The sequence below is a fragment of the Centrocercus urophasianus genome, unplaced genomic scaffold (genome assembly GCF_019232065.1).
Source record: "Centrocercus urophasianus isolate 14NV4802_14NV808 unplaced genomic scaffold, USGS_Curo_1.0 seq_15, whole genome shotgun sequence".
In the NCBI taxonomy this organism is placed as follows: Eukaryota; Metazoa; Chordata; class Aves; order Galliformes; family Phasianidae; genus Centrocercus; species Centrocercus urophasianus.
In genome coordinates this window covers 7,778,038-7,798,200 of record NW_024884697.1, presented here as the reverse complement: position 1 = coordinate 7,798,200, position 20,163 = coordinate 7,778,038, and the positions used below count along the sequence as shown (strand labels likewise).

The 20,163-nt window shown below is 36.8% G+C and overlaps 1 protein-coding gene across 2 annotated transcripts in view; it reads right to left on the bottom strand.

Annotated features, from left to right (window-relative positions):
- Positions 1-20,163, bottom strand: part of SEMA3A (semaphorin 3A) — a 327,247-nt gene that overhangs the window by 45,343 nt on the left and 261,741 nt on the right. For both annotated transcript variants that reach the window (XM_042816191.1, XM_042816192.1), the window contains one exon: positions 16,253-16,372. In XM_042816191.1, coding sequence (XP_042672125.1) covers positions 16,253-16,372 — 120 coding nt within the window. The remainder of the gene's footprint in view (positions 1-16,252; positions 16,373-20,163) is intronic.

Genomic DNA, 20,163 nt, shown 5'->3' with positions numbered 1-20,163 from the left:
GGTGAATGACTGTTTTTAATTGATCTGTCAGTGCAGCATAGCAATGTGAAATGCAGCAAGGCGTCTGTAAGCGGAAGCAAAACCCCTCAGCACAATCTGAGGTATTCAGTGTGATAACACCACTTATGACAACCTTTTTCAGTAGTAATGTGAGTAAAATAAGTGATTCCAGTTTAGCTTCAGTCAACATAAGGAATTAACAGCATGTATATTATTGTAATGTACTAATTTATCAATGACATGAAACTTAGATCTATTATCAAAGTAAACGAACAACAAACAAAAACAACAAATGAACAAATAAGACAAAATGTTTGATAGTGCATGTGTGCTTAAAACCACAGAGATGCTTGAAATAGCAAGGATATGCAAAGGATATGCACTTGCACTGCTTTGTAAGAAAATTGTTCTCTTCAAATTCTGTTTGATTGGTACATACTTTTGTACTTTTATTCCATAAAAGTAAACTCTCTCTCTGTTGTTTTGTTGCTTTTTTTTTTTTTTTTTTTTTTTTTTAAATTTCCTGATTGCATTTCAGAAACATTTGATGCAATTACTGTAATTTGTAAAAATGAAAACCTTCTTGGTGTGAAATTGTATCAGTCTCACAATTTCAGTATTTTTAAAGACAGTGAGGGAAGAATTGCAGCACACATGTTTGTGATACATAAACAGCAGGGAGAAGAATTAGCAGGAAGCTTAGCAAAAGTATTTAAATAGTAATAAAAGAATGAAATGTAGGAAAAGATACTCAGTAATGAACAGGAAACTGTGGAATATGTTTAAGTAATGGTTTCTACCAGTAGAGGTCTGGCAAAAAAAAAAAAATTAAAGTGCAAAAGTATGTCAAATATGGAGCAGAACTGAGTATTAGCAATGTCAAGCCATTTTACAGCCTTGAGATGATTCACTAGTTCATGGAAAATATTTTTGCACCTTCCCCTCTCATGAAGCTTTTTCTGCCTTTAGCATGAGCTCCTTCAGAGAAGCACAAGAATAGTAAATAGAGGTTGAAGGAATGAGTGAGCGATGAGAGCTGTGTGTCGTGACTGAGCTTTCATAGCATGTAAAACACTATCACAGAAATCAGGAAATACAAAATACAAAAACCAAACAACAATAACTAAAGATAACAACCTAAAATATTTTTGTTTACTAGTTTGTTCATTTGGTTAGTTATTCATATGTGGGAATTACCACTGTGCTTTTAAGACCTGTAATCATGTGTAAAATGCAGATAGTGGCAGTTCTACTGGATGTACTACCACAATACTGAGCCATCACTTCCATACATGAGAAGAATACAGGTAATTATGAACAAGGTCTCCAATATTTTCTTCCCTTTTTTCCATCATGTTTGGAACTTATAATTTTTTCTAAGATGCAAGCATAGGTCTTTATATGTATGTTTATACATTTGTACTGGACACTACAAACCATTGGTTTTAATACATGCTTGTACAGATCCATATGAGTTTTGAAGCTTGTCTATCAGATGTATAAGCCACCTGTCTTATTGTAAGAGTCACTGAAAGTAAATGAGAAACCAAGAATTCATGAATTTGACAAAAGACAGTTCCCTCTGTTTCCTTCAGCATAATTTACATATTGATGATAATCTGTTATTATTTGACTGTTTTCCTCAGTTTTGTACATCCTGTATTCAATGCATAAAATTAATAAGAGACACTCAGTTGTCTGCTGTAAACATTACATTTGTCCCTGTTCAAATTCCCAGTCTTTAAAAACTTATTATTTTCTATTGTGGGCTCTATGAAACTTGAGTTCTGCATCTCATGTCTTTATTCTCCATTGCCTTCTGCTTGCAACATTTGCCATCAGCTTCCAGCATTTAAAAATAATTTTTTGTTTTATTTTTCTTATTGGTAACTCATGTTATCTCCAGGAAAAACCCTTCATAAATTTAACACCCAGTGTTTTCTACCTACTTTTCTTTCAAGTTCCAGGGTTTAAGAAGTTTGAATTGTAACTACAATGTTTCTGTGCATGAGCGCTTCCCACTGCACAAATACTTCAAGTCTGCAGAGGGCCTAGTTTAATCTCATTGCCATCAATGGAACACTAAATATTTACCAGACAACTTGAATTTTACTGAAAAAGCAATAAAATAATAAACACCAATTTTCAGATATATGGCTATGTTTACAGATAACATATTGCAACTGAATGCTTTCAAATATTTCATAAGGGCAAAATGTGAAACATGGTTTTTTAAATAACTTTTTTTTCTATTTTCCTGAACATCAATCTGAAAAAAAGATCTTGGTCCCTCAAAGTTTGTCTGGTTTCTTCTTTATCTAATTTATCTAATAAAACCTTTCTGCAAATCCTGCTGCATTTATCTGAACAGAAATCTCTACATACCGTCAGGAAAGGAAATGTATACATACAATGTTAAAAATATTTTTTCCATAATCCAGGAAACTAAGGTGAACTATTTTTTTCATTGTTTACTTAGTTTGCTTGTGGAAGCTCTTAATAGCCCAGGAACATCAAATTTTGCTTGATACTATAAAGGAAACAGTAGTTCCAAAGTTTTAGAGAATAATAATGTCAAAACTTGATAATGCAGGAAATCTCATCTTTCTAACACATGAAGTATTCAGCTTATAGCAATAAAGCTTTTAGTACTGAGACAAAAAGTGTTCAAAAAGAGTCTATTTTTGGTGGCTTAGTCTCAGACAGGCTTTTGGATAGTGAAACTTCCAGAGAACAGTGTTGCTTTTAAGATTCTTAACCACTGTGCTATCACATTTCAATAACACAGTCCTTTTTTTTGGTTTACTAACACATTCACTTTTTCTGAGTGTTAGTTATTAGCTGGCGGATTGGTTTTTAGAACTCAACTTTTTTTCTTCTTTCTTTTTTATTGCATAGCATGCAAAATGACATAACTTACATGGTTATTAGAGAATGAAATCTGATAGACAGCTACCCAGAAAGTGTGTATTGATATACACCCATGTAATCCTATAAGTGAGCCAAGGGATGGGGTACATTTGACACCACTTTGAAACCTAAAAGCTAGATGCTGAAGCCTGAGCTAAGTAATATACGATGCTCTACAGCTGACTATGAAAAAAATCCAATTTAGCATTGCTGTAAAATTGTCTATTCATGATCTACTGCTCCGACAAAAAAAAAAAATTAGACATCAAATGAGAATCCATTTGTCAAGTCTTTTCTTTCTGATTTGTCCATCATTCATTCTGTGAATGAGGAATTTGGGTCTGCTTTATTTTATTTATTTGCTCAAACATGCTACCTTTACAGGTGAAAAAACAGTATTCCATTTGTCTCTCCCATTTGTCCTTCTCCCCTCCTGTTCTCTCTTCTTTACACCACTGTCATGAATAAGGCTGTAAGGGCTAAATTATGCTGATGGTGACATCTGTTCCACCCTTTTGTTTCACAGGTGTTGCCTGGTAGAACCCGGAGAGGAACCCAGTGAAGTGGTTTAAGCAGAACTGGAATGGAATCTGTCCTGGACACACTGGGTTTGCAGGGCTAAGCAAAGAAAAATTGCTAAAAGCTGTTGTATCAATTAAAATACTGAAAAAAGATGAAAACTGATCTGCTGGGAATGATCTGCCAAACTGAAATATACAGTTTTGTAACCAGGTGTTTTTGCTGCTCTTCTATTGACAGGTTATAAAAATATCTAAATGTCTTACAGTTACAGCACAGAAGGGTCTTCAAGATGTAAAATTTGATCCAGGGTGGTATTTAATAAATAATTAGTCTGCAATAAATTAACAAATCTGAATTTAATTACAATAGATTCTTCAGCTACGTTTCTCAATCTTGCATGCTGTGTCTGTCTGATCACAAAAGTATTAGGCCATGTCCTACTCTAGTACAGACAGTAGCCATAAATGCTAAATACAGTAGAAGAATACATCCTTGAGAATTGAGCTTAATATTAGCCTTGCTGCTCCTCGCTAGTGTGACTTTTGAATTGTGTTCTTGAATTATCTGAATGTATTATCATTTTAAAATACATTGATGTTTCCACTTTGCGGTAAAAATAGTATTTTAATACAAGACAGTACTTAGGAATCTAATACCAGCCATCAGTTTGATATCAGCCATGACATTATTTAATTTTCAGAATCACAGAGGTTAAAGCTCACTGAACTATAAACAGTTGGAAACATGGAGTGTAATCCCAAGGCACAGCTCTGCACAAACTGTAATTTAAATCATATTGCATGCTAAGCTGAAAAGGCAGTGCAGGTCCCAGAGGGCATGAATAAATCTGCAGTCACTGATTTGCCACACACATTTGTGCTGGGATACAGTAACTGTGCAAATGTGATGTCTTCCTTTAGTGCAGAGGACCTGTCATCTACTGAGATTTGTAATTAAATAACCCAAAGAACAAAAGCAATTACTTAACCTTACAAGCATTCAGACTGGAATTTACACAGTTTCATGAACAAAGAGAAGGGGAAGTTGTGGAGACGGAGAGAAAGGGAGGCTTTGAGTCTGCAACATAATTCAGATGTGTCTAATGCTAGTTGAGGTTTTAATGTATAGACCAGGTATTCAAATACCTGACTTACTTTGAACTATGAATTCCTCCATCACAAATTCCACTCTGAAGTGGATGTTTGCCCGTTTAAAGAGCCAATTATGTTACCGCTGGCTACATGCCACATCAGGTGCTGGCTTTGAGCAATCAGTTGTGTTAATTGCAAGCAACACTGAATGCCTTCTGGGACAAGAAATTCACGGTTCAGGAATGTTGGTGTAAAGGAGTTAGGTTCAGCCCATTACTAAGAACAAATCATCAAGTCTACGTGAGCTGCAAAGTAACACTCATGGTTTTATGGAATGGAGGAAAGAGGTTGGAACACACTCAGGTGCTGTTTCCTCTTACAGAATCATAGAATCATTTAATCTTGTGAGCTGGAAAGGACCCTTCAAGGTCATATGATCCAACTCCAATTCAGTGAACAGGGAAATCTACAGCTAGATCTGATTACTCAGAGCCTGATCCAGTCTGACCTTGAACATCTTCAAGGATAGAGCTTCCACCATTTGCTCTGCTAAATGTGCAGGGCAGCTCAGTTACTTGATGGATTTGTGGTGGAGCCCTTCAGCTTCTCATCCCAGCTTCTTTCTCTCTCTGGTTGATTCTATTATGTTTTCTGAACTATGCAAACAGAGCCAAGATACTGGTAGAAGAGAATACTACATCATAAATATGGTGTCCTTCGCATGTACTGGCATTAGCCTTTTCCATTTGCATACTGGGAAAATAATAATAAAAATGTATATTTTTACAGTGATGTAGAGAAAATATTCTAAAAGCATTAAAAACAGCAAATGACTAATTAATTTTAAGAAGCAGATTTGTATAGAAATAGATATTGAAGAAATAACGTATATTGTGAATGACATGAACTGAGCACTGCAGTGAGCAGAAATTAGTAGATTTTTCTTGGATGCAGTGTAGATATTTTACTTCATTATCAGGTAAATATCTGGACTGTGGCATTTTTGTAGTATCTAACTTTTGTCTTCATACCTGAATAACAGATTTTAATTAGTCTCTCAATTCACAAGAGTTGATTTCTGATATGCCTGTTTGTGAGTTGCAGAACCAGCTCAATTTAAAAGAAACCTGCCCAAACACTGGAGGTGATAAATGGGAGCCTTGGATAGAATCAGTGGACATAAAGAGAGTTTATATGTGGCAGAGATGGGGAAGAATTGGTACAAACCTCAAAGTCTGCAGGTGCCTAGAAACAGTACGGAGACTCAGGAAGTGTTTCTAATAGACTTTAAAGGCTCAATCCCCAAACTCCAACAAGATTGTATAAAGAAAACTTCTCAAAACAAAGCCATCTTATTTCTCCTTTTAACACAGACTCTGCCAAACACTTTGGTCTGAAGCTGTGAATTTCATTAAATTCAATGCAACTTGCTTAGTGCTCTCCATTCTTGTATGGCTGAAACCTCTAATTCTCCACCTTCCCCCCCCGTGGCAGCCAGCGTGCTCCAGTCACATCACACTTAACCTTTGCCTTGGCTTCTCAAAAAAGAATTTGTTTCACTCTATTCACAGCTTCAACAGTTTGGCAAACTGCACTTGAGTGCCGCACTGGGCCTTTATATTGAACACACTAATCTGATTGTTTTTCCACTCTACAAACTTTGGGTCAACAATCAAGCTGCTGCCAGAAACTAATTAATTTGCAAACAGGCCCCGTTTTCACAGGGGGAGAGCTTTTGAAACCTATGTCAGCAGAGCTGGTCACACCATGGTGACATGCATTGTCATGGCATCCACTTTTCTGGGTAATTCTCCTCACTAATTTTTCACCACACACATGAACTCAAATTACCCAGTCAACAGTAAATTTCTATTGAATGCCCACCAAACTCTAAATGTGCTGTCCTGAGAAGAGGAAATTGGTATTGACAGGGTCAACACTCATTAAATTGATGGCTAGAGCAGAAGGGAAGAAAAGGCACAAGAACGTACAAAAAACATCAGATGTGTGTCATATCTCAATGAAGAGGGCTGTAACAGACCCCTTCCCACTTTGTTGAAATCACTTAGTATTCTGCAGTGTGATTCCCTACCAGCAGATCTCTGCTTAACTTTTCTTGAATAATTGGCTGGTTATTTGTTAACAAGAAAGAAGGCAGAATTTGGTACCTGAAAGTCACTACTTTTCAAGCATCAGAGAAGTGGTGAGCCCTCACAGAGATCTCAGAGCTCATGGGAAATCCAGCTGAGTTTGCAAGGTCTATAGTACACATGTAGTGCCTTTGGCATCAGGCCACCTTAATCTGATTTACATCTTTGTAAAAATAATAATTACAAAGAAAACCAGATTGTGTAACTAGAAGTGAGGCCTAGCCAAAAAGCAAAACAAAGTGCAGTTGTAGAACCTGAACATTACACCTGTTTCAGATAAATTATCTTTCCTATTTTATTTTTCAATTTTCCTATCAAAATTCGTCTCCAGGGTAAGAATTTTCAATAACACTTACTGACAATTAACTGGAGCATGAAGGTAACGTGTTTATACTTATGCATATATGTATAGACCTTTTATGTGTAGATATACATGCATGGTCCTTTTAATATATATTCACTGAAAGAAGTACACAAAGCTGCCCACTGTCAACTGCAGAAATTATCCATTGAAGCTGATACATGTTTATTACGTATGATGTAATAAATATCACATAAATATCATTATATAAATATCATATCATCATATAAATATCATATAATTACCTATGATTTAGTGGAGTGTTGTTAGAGTAGTATGGTTAGGATGCATTTGGACTCAATGACGTTTAAGGTCTTTTCCAACCTGAACAGTTCTATGATTCTATGTGTCTACATAAATAACCATTCCTTCATTGTCAGATAAATATAAATATAAATATAAATATAAATATAAATATAAATATAAATATAAATATAAAAAGAGTAAGTTAAGAGCTGGAAACATACATGAGATTGTTATTCCTGGGATGCACTCCTGCAGCTGAATTTTTGCACAGCGCCTACATTTGGAGGTGGCAACTGAGACTCAGGTTTGTCATTCTATGTCTGTAACGTGCAACTCAACTGGGTCATTAAATCTTGATTCTGACCACACAAACAAGATCACTCAATTTGTGCAGTACAGCCAGGTACAGACTTATTCATGTCAAGCCAGACCTAGACAGAGCTTGTTCTGGCTCAGTTATCCAATTTCCTCCTCCGAAAAGTCAGAGAATAGCGGAAGGAAAGGGCAATATTCTTAGGTCTCACCCTGACATGATGCTTACCAGGATTTACTGGATTGTTGACGTGATAGTGTATTCACCAGTAATATAAAAATTACAATTAAAAAAAAAAACCAAAAAACTATCATTTCTAACATATTACCAACAGATCAATTCAATGTACATGTGTAAGCACATATCCCAAAGCTGGCAATCACTTCCTTTTCTCTGTTTAGAAAGAAACTGCATAATGATCTTTTAGGGACTGAGGTCATATCTCATAGTGCTTGTTTAGAGAGCTATAAATTTCTTTCCTAAAAACTGTACTGTGTAGAGCATAAAAGCTTATCTGGGCTCCTGTGAAAACCATGCTTTGAACTCTGAGCTCTCTCAGTATTTTTGATCATATATGCTCTATAAAGAGGGTGAGTCACAGCACGAGTTACCACAAAACAAGGTTCCTAATCTACACTCCCAGCTATTATTTTTTTGGTGTGAATAATAAGACTGACCAAGCTAACACTCATAAATGAGAACATGGTTAACCATAAGACATACACATATCCTAAATCAGGTGTTGCTGAACTAATGTGTATCCTAACTTCATCAAGCATACTGTGGCTATAATACAAATCAATATGTTTACTGATGCAAGTATTTTTCTGTAGTTCATACTCTCTAGAGTGTCAGGAAGTTCTCAAAATGTGTGATCAGAACCATGGGGATGTCCTCTTTTGTTTTTCTTTCCTACTCTCTGAATCCACTCTAGCCTCAAAACTCATCTTTAGGCTTTATCTATTTTTCATATCTAAATGAAACAAAATCTCATTCATAGCACTTAAGGTGAATGAAAAAAAAGGATGCAATCATTGACAATAGCAAGAGGAGAGGGGAGGGAAGGAGAGGAAAGTGGAGGACAAGAGGGGAGGAGAAGGGAGAGGCAGGAAGGAGGAGGGAGGAAGAAGGAGGGGGAGGGGGGAGAGAGGAAAGGAGGGGAGAGGAGGAGAGTAGGAAATATTTTGCTAGGAGCGTTTAAAATAATTTTGTTCAGGTGACTTTTTAGGAGTGATTTTTCTGATTCTTTTTACCCACCACCTTCATGATCTTTCTCACATCCAGAGGCCATGTAAAGCAACTATGCATTCTTTAATTGCTACTTGGCTTTCAGTTTCCAAATTAGAGCCTTTTGTTTACTTTGTATAAGGATACAGGCAGGGGCTATCACTCAAGATGAATTACTGGATTCACCTACGTTGATATCTTCCAATCAAATACTTAGTTGAGCTTATGGCTCCCTGTGTTGTAACCATTTTAGGTTGAACACCAATTAATAACAGCAAGAAAGAAGTGCATCTTTGTGCTTCCAGAAATTCAACATTTCTTCCAGGAGAAATAGAATGAGTTATAATAAAACGTATTCAGAAAAGACTTGTTAGCTTGCAATGAGAAAAGTAATTTGAAAATTTTATTCATTCTCTCGAATTTGGATCTAGAAACTTAAGGAAGAAAAAAAGGAGTTGTATTCCATTCTGTTTGCATTATTATGCCACCGTCACCATAGTTTCTGAATACTTCCTAGCACTGTGTTAGGTGACATTAGCATTTGTCACACATGGAATTTATCACTGTGTAATTATTTATTGCTATTCTTAGCAAGGAAGCTAAGGGGAATGGGGGTGGGAGGGTGTATTAAGTGAGAAATGAGACTTGCTTATACGTTTTGCTCCTGCAAGGCTTTGAGTTGTTCTTGTCTGCATGAGCAGTGGTGGGAAAATGCTGGGCTTGGTTCCATGCTGCAGCCTGCATGATAGGAGATATCAGCTAACTAATTTGGTTCAAAGATATAAACGCGTACTTTAAATGCAAGATATCCTTGAAAAATAAACCTCACTGTTTTCACTGGTAAGATTGTTTAAATATTTCCTTGTATATCTATGTGAACACAGCCTGGAGTCTATTTACTTCAGTTTCTCACAGTGTCAGACAAAAATACTATCTGAGAGCACATAAACTGTTATTAAAGTTCCTCTTCGAACCTGCTAGGCTGCCCCACTGACTACAGATTTGAAAATTAAATTTGCTCATATCCAACTTGTATCCAACTTTTTCAAAGGTCCTTCATTTAAATAGTTCTTTTCTTGATATATTGTGTTTATAGCATCCACCAGCTCTTTTCTCCAAGAACATCTCAGATAAATTTTAGGAAATAGCCTTCCTAGAGTAAACTAGGATGGTTTAGTCCCATCTGTGCTGGAAGGTTATCCATTTTCTGGATATCCATGTCTGCTTACCTTTGCTGGCATGTATTATCGCTTTCTGTATGTCTGGATTGCTAATGTGTAGGAGGTGGGCTGGAAAGTGGGAAACTAGGAAGGCATTTAGGGAGCAAGGAGAGGCACATAAGAGAGGGATGTGAGTACATATGGATGGATGGAAAAAGAGTATGATTTGGCTGATCAAATTAGAATTATAGATCAAGAATGCAGTAAATGAAAATATATAAGCCTCAACAAGAGTAGCTGGAAGAGAATAAAGGCTTGATGCATTTACTACATCCTTATTAGATGGGAAAATATCTTATAAACAAATTGAAATCTTGTTCTCCTCTTGCAATTCGTATATAATCAAAATTAGGTGTATAAGTTGCCAGTGTTGGGACATCCTACAAAATGCCATGAACAGAAACAACATACAGTGATAGCTAAGGTTCTGTATTAACGCCAAGAGAGTATCAAACCCTTATTTCCAAAAATGGAGCCTGTGAAATTTAAGAGAGCATTTTTATTGAACAGCCACTCAGCTTCTATAATTCTCAGCTGTTTACGTAACTGTAAAATAAAGATTATCAAGGACAATAACCCCAGGGGAGTAAGTACAACTGCTACCCCATTTTAAAAATTAAGCCATGGAAAGTATGATAAAATAACATTATAGAGCAGATTTAAATCCACAAAAAGCAAGGAAATTCCACACTATGGCTGGAAATCCATCCGGACTGTCTGCCTTAACTTTGCTGTTCCCTCACTATTTGGAGTGTAAATCACATTCATAATACTACCTTAATGTGGATTTTGTGATTTCATTTCCTCTCAAACTTTGTGCATCCCAAGTTTGTTTTGATTTTAAAATAAATGTTTATGGTCATTCATTTTATGAAATGTTAACAATTTAAGGCCAGATCCCCCATGCTTGAGTAAAATAAAATTAGGGTGGCTTAAAGCTTTCCTTCCACTCCCCTAAACCTCAACTTGAAAACTATCTTCAGTGCATTGCTGAGCATTTGCTTTGGTACACTGCACCACCATTTCTGCTTTCTTGCCTCTAGCCGTGCCCTCAGCCCTTGCATGAATGCTTCTATAAGCTTAAGAGAAGGGAGTGAAAAATGTACAGCAAACTCTCCACTTAGCTCTCAGAAGAACTCCCTAGTATCAGGGAAAGCTACTCCAGCCTGCACATGACTCCTACTCATCTTGTGTAATTGCTGAAACAGTTCACAAAAGCAGGATCTGATCTACACTTCCTTGAAATAACGTTGGTTTCTGATGGGTCTGAACTATACAAGGTAATGGCACATCTAAAGAAAAGCATGCTTTTTGTCTATAGGCAGAACTCTGTGGGAAATAACATCAAAGCTATTAGTCCTATAGTAAAGGTGAACATGTGATTTTTTTGTTTGTTTGTTTTTTTAATTTCAAGACGTTTTTAGAGAGTCCAAATGTATTCTTAATCCTCACTGAGACCAGCCCAGACTGTCAAAGCTTTTTTGTGCAGAGAAATACTATGCACTTGCACAAGGAGCCAGTAACGTCCACGCACATGGCTTATGACAAAATGCATGATTTGGTGTGGGGCACTGAACAGTGGCTTTTCATACCAAGTCGACTTCCCTGAGCGTGGACATATTTTACTGTGTTTTTGCAAATGCCTGCATGTCACTTCTGGCTAACTCTGTATCAATAATTAAATATACACTGCTACAGTGACTGATGCATTGTTCTCTACCTTCTAGATGAATGCCCTGACTACACAGCTATAGAATCAGTCTCCCTTGCTTTATTCGGTTTGGTGACTATTTAATTTTTTATGCAAAATGAAATGTCTTTAGAAGCCTGACAGCATTTAAAATTTTTAAAAGACTTAAAAATATTTAAGAGCTGCTGGCCAGCACCTTCCCTTGGGCTGTGCACAGTTCAAACTCCACTTCCCAGTAGCACTAGTCTTATTATGAGAGGTGGAACATCTTCAACACATGATTCTGTAATCTCTGTAGAAACTCTGTGTTCATACTTTAATCCAAAAACTTCTTGTGTATTGTTGTTCAATTCCAGATGAGATTTAAATTCTAGGAAAAACTCATGCACAAGTGTTCCCTTCATCCCATTTTTGTTACCAAGAAGCTGTGTTCTCTGCACTCTGACCTTAGGTTTAATACGGGGAAAGCAATTTCAAATCTCTGTTTTGAACAAAGTAAACACAAGCAAGAACTTTGCTGCTTCGCTGGCCTGAGGATAATGGATTGATGTTCAACAAGATCAAGTGCCAGGTCCTGCACTTTGGCCACAACAACTCCAGGTAACACTACAGGCATGGGACAGAGTGGCTGGAAGATTGTATGGAAGAAATGAACCTGGGGGTGTTGGTTGGTGCTCAGCTGAATATGAGCTAACAGTGTGCCCACGCGGCCAAGAAAACCAACAGCATCCTGGCTTGTATCAGAAATAGTGTAACCTGAAGGAGCAGAGAAGTGATCATCTCCCTGCGCTCAGCTCTGGTGAGGCCACACTATGAGTACTGTGTTCAGTTTTGGGCCCCGCACTACAAGAAAGACATTGAGGCTCTGGAACGTGTCCAGAGAAGGGCAACGAAACTGGTGAGGTGTCTGGCACACAGTTCTTATGAAGATCATCTGAGGGAACTGGGATTGTTTAGTCTGGAGAAGAGGAGGCTCAGGGGAGACTGTATAGCATTCTATAACTGCCTGAAGGGAGGTTGTGGTGAAGTGGGGGTTGGCCAATTTTCCCACATGACTAGTGATAGGATTAGAGGAAGTTGTGCTAGAGGAGATTCAGGCTGAATGTGAGGAAATACTTCTCTGAGACAGTGGTCAGGCTCTAAAACGGGCTGCCCAGGGAGGTGGTTGAGTCACTGTCCCTGAAAGTGTACAAGAAAACTGATAACTGGCTGTCTCACCACCTATCTTTTAAGCTTCATGCAGATGAGGAGTTCACATTTTAGTCAGAATTGCAGTCCTTATCAAGTTTTCAGTATCTGTCCATTAGAATAGTGGTTTTTAACCTGAAGATAAGCATATTCTGGACAGTAACTGAAAAAGCAAACCCATCACTACATAGCAATCCATGCTTTTACTAAAAATGTGTAAATGTCTACAAACCTAGGATTCAAAACTAGTTTGTACAAATGTTTAGGAACATTAAGTATACCTCATCCTTCAGTGCAAATGTGTTTCATTAAAAATATACTCACCTTAAATACATGCAATCACAAAACTTTTTAACTGCATTAAAAGACAGACAAATGGCCAAAGTAAGAATAAATATATAAAAATTAAAAAGTCAAATAAAGGCATGTCTGAAGAGTTTGAAATCCAAATGGTTATCATTTTTGGACTTCCTTGCTGGATGCTGAAAGTAGGAGTCCTATGCAGAAAGGCTGCCAGGACATTACCATTGGGAAATTAACAGTAGAGTTTTAGAACCTTTAATAGGAGCACTGTAGTGCAGATTTTAAGTCAAATTTTGCCTCTTAGGAATGTAACTTCATTGACTTGCAAGGGAGAGACAGATTTCAAAAATGTACTTATGGATCATTGTCTATTAAATTATATACAGCTATGAGAATAGATTCTAAAAGCCTTTGTTTGATTCTTGCGTTTTTAAACCAGATAAAACTTACATTTCCATACAGGAAGACAGTTTAAGAACTACACTTAGTGTTGAAAATAATCTTCACTGTGTGCTATGGTAAATACTGCCTTTCTACTTCTATGCTTCTTTTGGATGATATTTAAATTCTGAAGAGTCTGACATTCATCGGTTCTTTACATGCAAATGTCTTCACCTTCCCATCTTGCATAAAGAGGTTGTGGTTTCTACTCTGTCAGATGTAACCTTAGTGCTAATTTGGGAAAAGCAGTTCTCACATTTAGTGCTGAAAGACTGATAACCGAATCCACAAAGGAATGACACATTTTCAGTGATGAAGTACTGGAGCTGTGGACAGTGGCTGTGCTTTTCCAACATACAAATGCTCCTGACTCAGCTGTCATTGTGCAAATCTAGAGCACAAAAGCAGATTTTGCTTGCAGGACCGTATTCTATGTCATCACAACTATCACAATGAAAATGAACATCGCATTATATTGAATATATTTTTACTCTCACAGTTTCCAAGACAGATGGATATATCTGTAAGACTGTACTATAATGTTTTCTGAAGTATAGTTATCTTCTCTATTACTGTAAAAAAAACCCACAAAAACTAATAAACAATATTGCTGGTTTACTAGGCAAGTATCAACTGACCTGACAGTTGTACGTCTGAGTTATGACTAAACTAAATTTAACAGGAAAAAAGTCAGATTCATACAACTCATCATCATAAAAACACACCTATGTACACACACATACACATATGTGGTTATCTGATACATACATACAGTGTATATATGAGGGCTGCTCTGAACGTAATGCCTTCTATTTTATTACATTGGTCCACGACATCAGAGGCGAATGTTGGTAGAACGTCAGTGGAGGTTGAATCTTCCCAACAATATTCCATTACATTTTGTTGCTATGCAACAGATGACAGGACAGAGGCAGTCTACGAAAATGGTGTCTGACATAGAAGTACATGTGAAGCAAAGGTGTGCCACTGAATTCCTTCATTTCCTACAGAAAATAATTGCACCTATTGATATTCATCAATGCTTGCTGAATGTTTATGGAAACTAAATTATAGGTATGAGCACAGTGAGGCAGTTTTATGTGGCATAAAGGCTTTTGTTCAAGGCTGAGGAAAATGTGTAGCTAAAGGTGATGACTATGTTGAAAAACAGTATTTTGTTGCTGAAAATTTTCTCTATGAAGTAGCATTATTGTCCTTTTTGCATCTGTTGTTGTTCCCATAGAAATAGAAAGGAGGCATTACTTTCAGGCTACATGTCTTAAATAGTTTTGTTCATCCAACCTCCAAAAGAACTTTACAATTTTAACCATGAGATTTAGATTGTTTATCGTACATAAATCTAATATAATAACTAGTATGACAGAAAAGTTCCTTACTTTAAATGAAAAGAACCTGTTGTTAAAAAACTGGCTGCTGTTACATACTAAAATGATCACTTTGCACTGAATTAAAGAACCACACAAGAAGACCCAGACATTAGCACAGACATAAGTAATATGGTTAGAAGTGAAAACGATCTAAACACAATTCTTTTCTTTGAATTCAAAAAACAGGAGTGCAAGTCTGACAGATGCAAGTAGCATGTACAGAAAAAGTAGCTGAGTCAAGTTTTCAAAATTAAAATATAAATTAACATAGACTAACTACAGCTAGCATTACGGGCCCACTTAAAACAAATGGCAGCTTTTTAAAATGATGAATATTCATTTCCAGAACTCTCATAATCCTGGTGTAAATCCAGTTAAATTAGTGAAAATTTCATAGAATCATGGAATCACAAGATTGGAAAGGACTTACAAGGTCATTTAGTCCAACTGTCCTCCCCTTACCATTGCTACCACAAACTACTAAACCATAATTCGTAGCTCCTTGTCCAGACTTCAATAAAATTGGATAGAGAAATCAAACACATTTTAAAGTACATGAAGTCAAAACAAGATTTTCATTGAAGCTATCCCTCTCCTCTCACCCTATACACATGAACAAGCAGCTACAGGCGTGCTTAGTAATATCCATATAATTTATATTTTTTCTCTTTTTGTCTGCTGAATATTTTGAAATGCAATAACTTGAAATACCCAAGATTCCTTTCATTTTTTCCAACCCACTGACAACTCTGGACTGCTCAGAAAAGTCAGTGGATTGACTCTCTGTTGCACTTGGTGGCCAGTGTCATATTCCTTTCAATCCAGTAAAAAATTAAAGCTTGTACAGAATTTAGTCCTGCCCAAGGCTCTGTAGCTACTTTGTGTTGACGTGTGGCTGATGCCTCCCTAGGCCTTGAGCTTCTGTTCAACTTACGCCCTACAGAAATCAGCTCCTGTGGCTTAATTGTGTTAACTTAGTTTCTGTATATGTTTTAAATTTAATCACACTCCACAAATCTCAATGTAATTAAAACAAAAATTCTTCTTTATAAATCACTTTTGATTAGTTTAACTAGTTTAAGAGAAAATTCTGCTTCAAATAAAGGAGGAGTGTATATGGCACAGATGTTGCTGGAACAAAACTGTGTGCTATTCTTGAATAGCTAGACAAATGTAACGGGATAAATGTACATCTTACATACCATTTAGCCACCGGGAGTCATGCTGCTCTGTTCTGATTGGATGGTGATGCCCCAGAGTTCGGAAAATGGCAAAGTCTCTGCCCATGAAGTCTGCTGCTGTGCCAGAGTACAATTCTCCATCTGTGGGAGGATGTAACTGTAAGAAACATTTCTCAAATTTCCAGTCATGGTAAGTAAGAGAAAGTTGTCAGTCCTCTGTTTATATTATACTAATGGGAGTAACAAGAAAATTACACAGCAATAAACCATATGCAATTTATTGTCATTGAAAATATATGATTAGACCCACTTTCTCACTGCAGAACTTAACTGTAACCTCTCAAATGAGCTTTTATTCGCCAACTGCAGACACTTTACCAAGATGTGTTTGTATACTTAGGCTGGAATAGTGAGAGACTGTACATCTATACCTGGAAGACAGCAACACACAAAAACAAAATACTCCTCAAAATCTATACAGCTATAAAGTTATTCTATTTTGAACATCAGAACAGAAGTTTTGCCTGGAGACCTCCACAATTTTTTTACCCACACTGCAGGGGTTTTGTCATTCTGTGTTTAGAAGTGGAGAGAGGTTGATTGAGTCGCAGTTCAGAAAGTCATCATATCCCTTTGCTTTTTCATGCAGGAACATTTTTTTTTTTTTTTTTTTTTTTAACTTCTCTGAGAACAGCAAATCCTCTTAAAAAGGGAAGACAGAACATAGTTTTCAGCTTCTGCCACTTTCATAACTGAGACTGGCAAAGTGCAGCAGCTAAGGGAGAGATCAAATGAGATCATCTGCTACTACCTCGACCCCAAGTGTACCACAGTGAACAAGAGGATTAGAAGTCGACCTGTGATACTTCAGCCCATAAATGGCACAAACATAGCCCAGCTGGAAAGGAAACTCATAGTATTAGAGTCACAATGTTCCTCTCTTGAAGTAGCTAGAGGAATTCCGGAGGAGACAAACATAGCTTAAACAAAATGGACCAGATCAAGTTAAATACATGCCAACTGGTAGAGAAAATAAAAATAATAAATACATAATAACTAGACTTATAGAAGATATCCAGTATTAAAATAATAATAATAATAATAAAGTATTTATCATGTATTTTTCTAGTATTAATGTTAGAGCTTTCATACGAAATAAACTGAATTCAAACTGGTAGAAATGCTTTCTCAGAACTCTGCACTTTTATGCCTAAAAAGGAAATGAGATACTCTCTTCTATACTTCTAATATGGAATTAAAGATCATTATTGCTTCTAACTGCTATTTTCAGGCCACCCATTTTAAATGAGTTTCCTGTGAAAAAGAGAAGCTTAAGGATGAAATAACCATTTCTTTAAGCTAAAGTAATACATTTTTCATGGTCATGATGAACTCTATTTTAAAACACAATTTAGGAATTCGTTCATCATTTTTAATGGCAATTTTAGATGTTTGCCAGGTAGGACAACCATGTCCAAGCATGCCTATTGGATATCAGTGGCATCTTTTCCCCAGAACATTGATACCATGAAATTATCAGTTGAACTTACTGAGGCTCTGTACCATATGGTAGCCATGAAACTCAGGAAGGGTGAAAACATGATAGCAGAAAGGCGTGGTATTGAATGAATTCACAGCAGAGATTAGAATAGATCAGTCGTGCCCAGCAGGAGGTGTAATCAGAATTGAAACAGAACAGCATATCCTTAATTAACAATTTATCATTCCTCTATGTCATTTTCAAGTTTTTAAAGGACAATCACTTAATTATAGTGATTATTATGTACAGGGTATGCAGTTAAGTGTTTAAAGAACGTAAAACCTTTTTGCTTGAGAAAATGGCTTTGATGCTGTGCTTAACCTTTCTTTAACCTTATCTTCCACCTTATCTTCATTTGCTTGTCTTCCACTCCCAGGTGAGTTAGGATAAATCAATATACATCAAAGGGGAAGGAAAAAAAAGTAACAACCCCTATTTTACTTACTACTTAGAAAGAAATAGAAAGGTCAGTTAAAACAAAAACAACAACAAGATTCAACATTTTATACCTTAAATATGCACATCCTTTGATTTAGAACTATTGATAAACTACTTAAGATTTAATGTGAGGGGACTAGAGCACAAGTCTTATGAGGAGTGGCTGAGGGAGCTGGAACTGTTTAGTCTGGAAAAGGGGAGGCTCAGGGGAGACCTCAGTGCATTTTACAACTTCCTGGAGGGAGGCTGTGATGAGGAGGGGGTTGGCCTCTTCTCCCAGACAACAAACAAGACCTGAGAGAATGGCCACAAGTTGTTCCAGGGGAGATATAGGTTAGACGTAAGGAAAAACTTTTTCTCTCAAAGAGTGGTCAGGCACTGTAATGGCCTGCCCAGGGAGGTGGTGGAGTCACCATCCCCAATGGTGTTGAAGAGGTGCTACAAGATATGGTTTAGTAGCTCAGTGCGTAGTTGTAGTGACAGGAGGATGGTTGGACTAGATGATCTTGTAGGTCCTTTCCAACCTTGTGATTCTATGACTCTGATTTTTACCTCCTCTCATAGTTAAAAGAAGGCTAATCTTTGTTTCCCTATGCAGATCATCTTTTAGGCTGATATTTGCTCATTGATATGCTAGGAATTGGTTCTTCTGTCACTGATAGTTTTGCTGCACTATTTCCATTGTTAGTAGTTTTCAAATCATTGGCTTTAAGAAGGAAATGAAACTAAATAGAAAACTTACAAACATCTCCTAGGCAGAAAAAAATGAAACAAAAAAAAGGTTGCCACTTTGTATTTCCAGTCCAACTGCATAAAACAAGGACTATGGCTTTCCTTTCAGAGCAAAATGACGGCCCTCAGTTGTTTGCATAGAAAGAAAGCACTACATATTGGATACAAATTGTTGCATGCTAAAGAAGCAGCATTATAACATAGGCATGCAAATACAGCTATTAAGTTTACTGGTTACTAATTTAGGGGGAGAAGAACTATTTTTCCTACATATTGAACAGAAGAGTCACAGAAGTGCAGGACTCTTCTCCCAGCATCTCTCCAAGTTCATCACCAAGTTAATATGTTAAAAGCTAAACAGTATGCATTTATTTGCCAATTTTTTCTATTCAACTCTTAGGGAAGGCTGCATTCCTAAAATGCAGCACAAGAGAGACACAGCGGTGTTGGAGTCGGTTCAGAGAAGAGTCACAGAGATGAACAGAGGGCCGGAACACCTCTCCTATGAAGAAAATTTGAGGGAGCTGGGCTTGTTTAGTTTGGAGAACAGAAAGTTCTGGGGCAATCACCTTGTGGCCTTCCAGTATCTAAAAGGAGCTCACAAACAGGAGAGAGATGGACTTTTTATACAATCTGAGAGTAACAGAACAAGGGGAAACGGTTTTAAACTAAAAGAAGAGAAATTTAGATTAGATATTAGGAGGAATTTTGTTACTCAGATAATGTTGAGGCAATGAAATAAGGTACACAGAGAAACTCTGGATGCCCCATCCCAAGGCCAGATTGGATGGGGTACTGGGCAGCCTGATCTAGTAGATGGCAACTCTGCCTGTGGTAGGGTGGTTGAAACGAAATGATCTTTAAGGTCTCTCCCAGCTTAAGCCAGTCTATGATTCTCTGGATCTGTGGTCTTTTTTTTATTATATATTAACTGAAGTTAAGATTTTCAGAAGCACATAGTTGTGGCTTGAAGTCACTTCTGTTAAAGACAAAAGCCAAAACACCCCTGAAACTAAAATAAACTCTGAAATCCTGAAACTCAAATGTACTTAATAGCTAAGTTGTAAAACAGTGATAGCAAATTCTTGCTTGGTAAGAGTCTAATGAATTTCAGATCACATTAATTCATATTTGGAAATACAAAAGCATCTAAAACAATGTAAATAGATATATAGATAGATAGATAGATAGATAGATAGATAGATAGATAGATAGATAGATA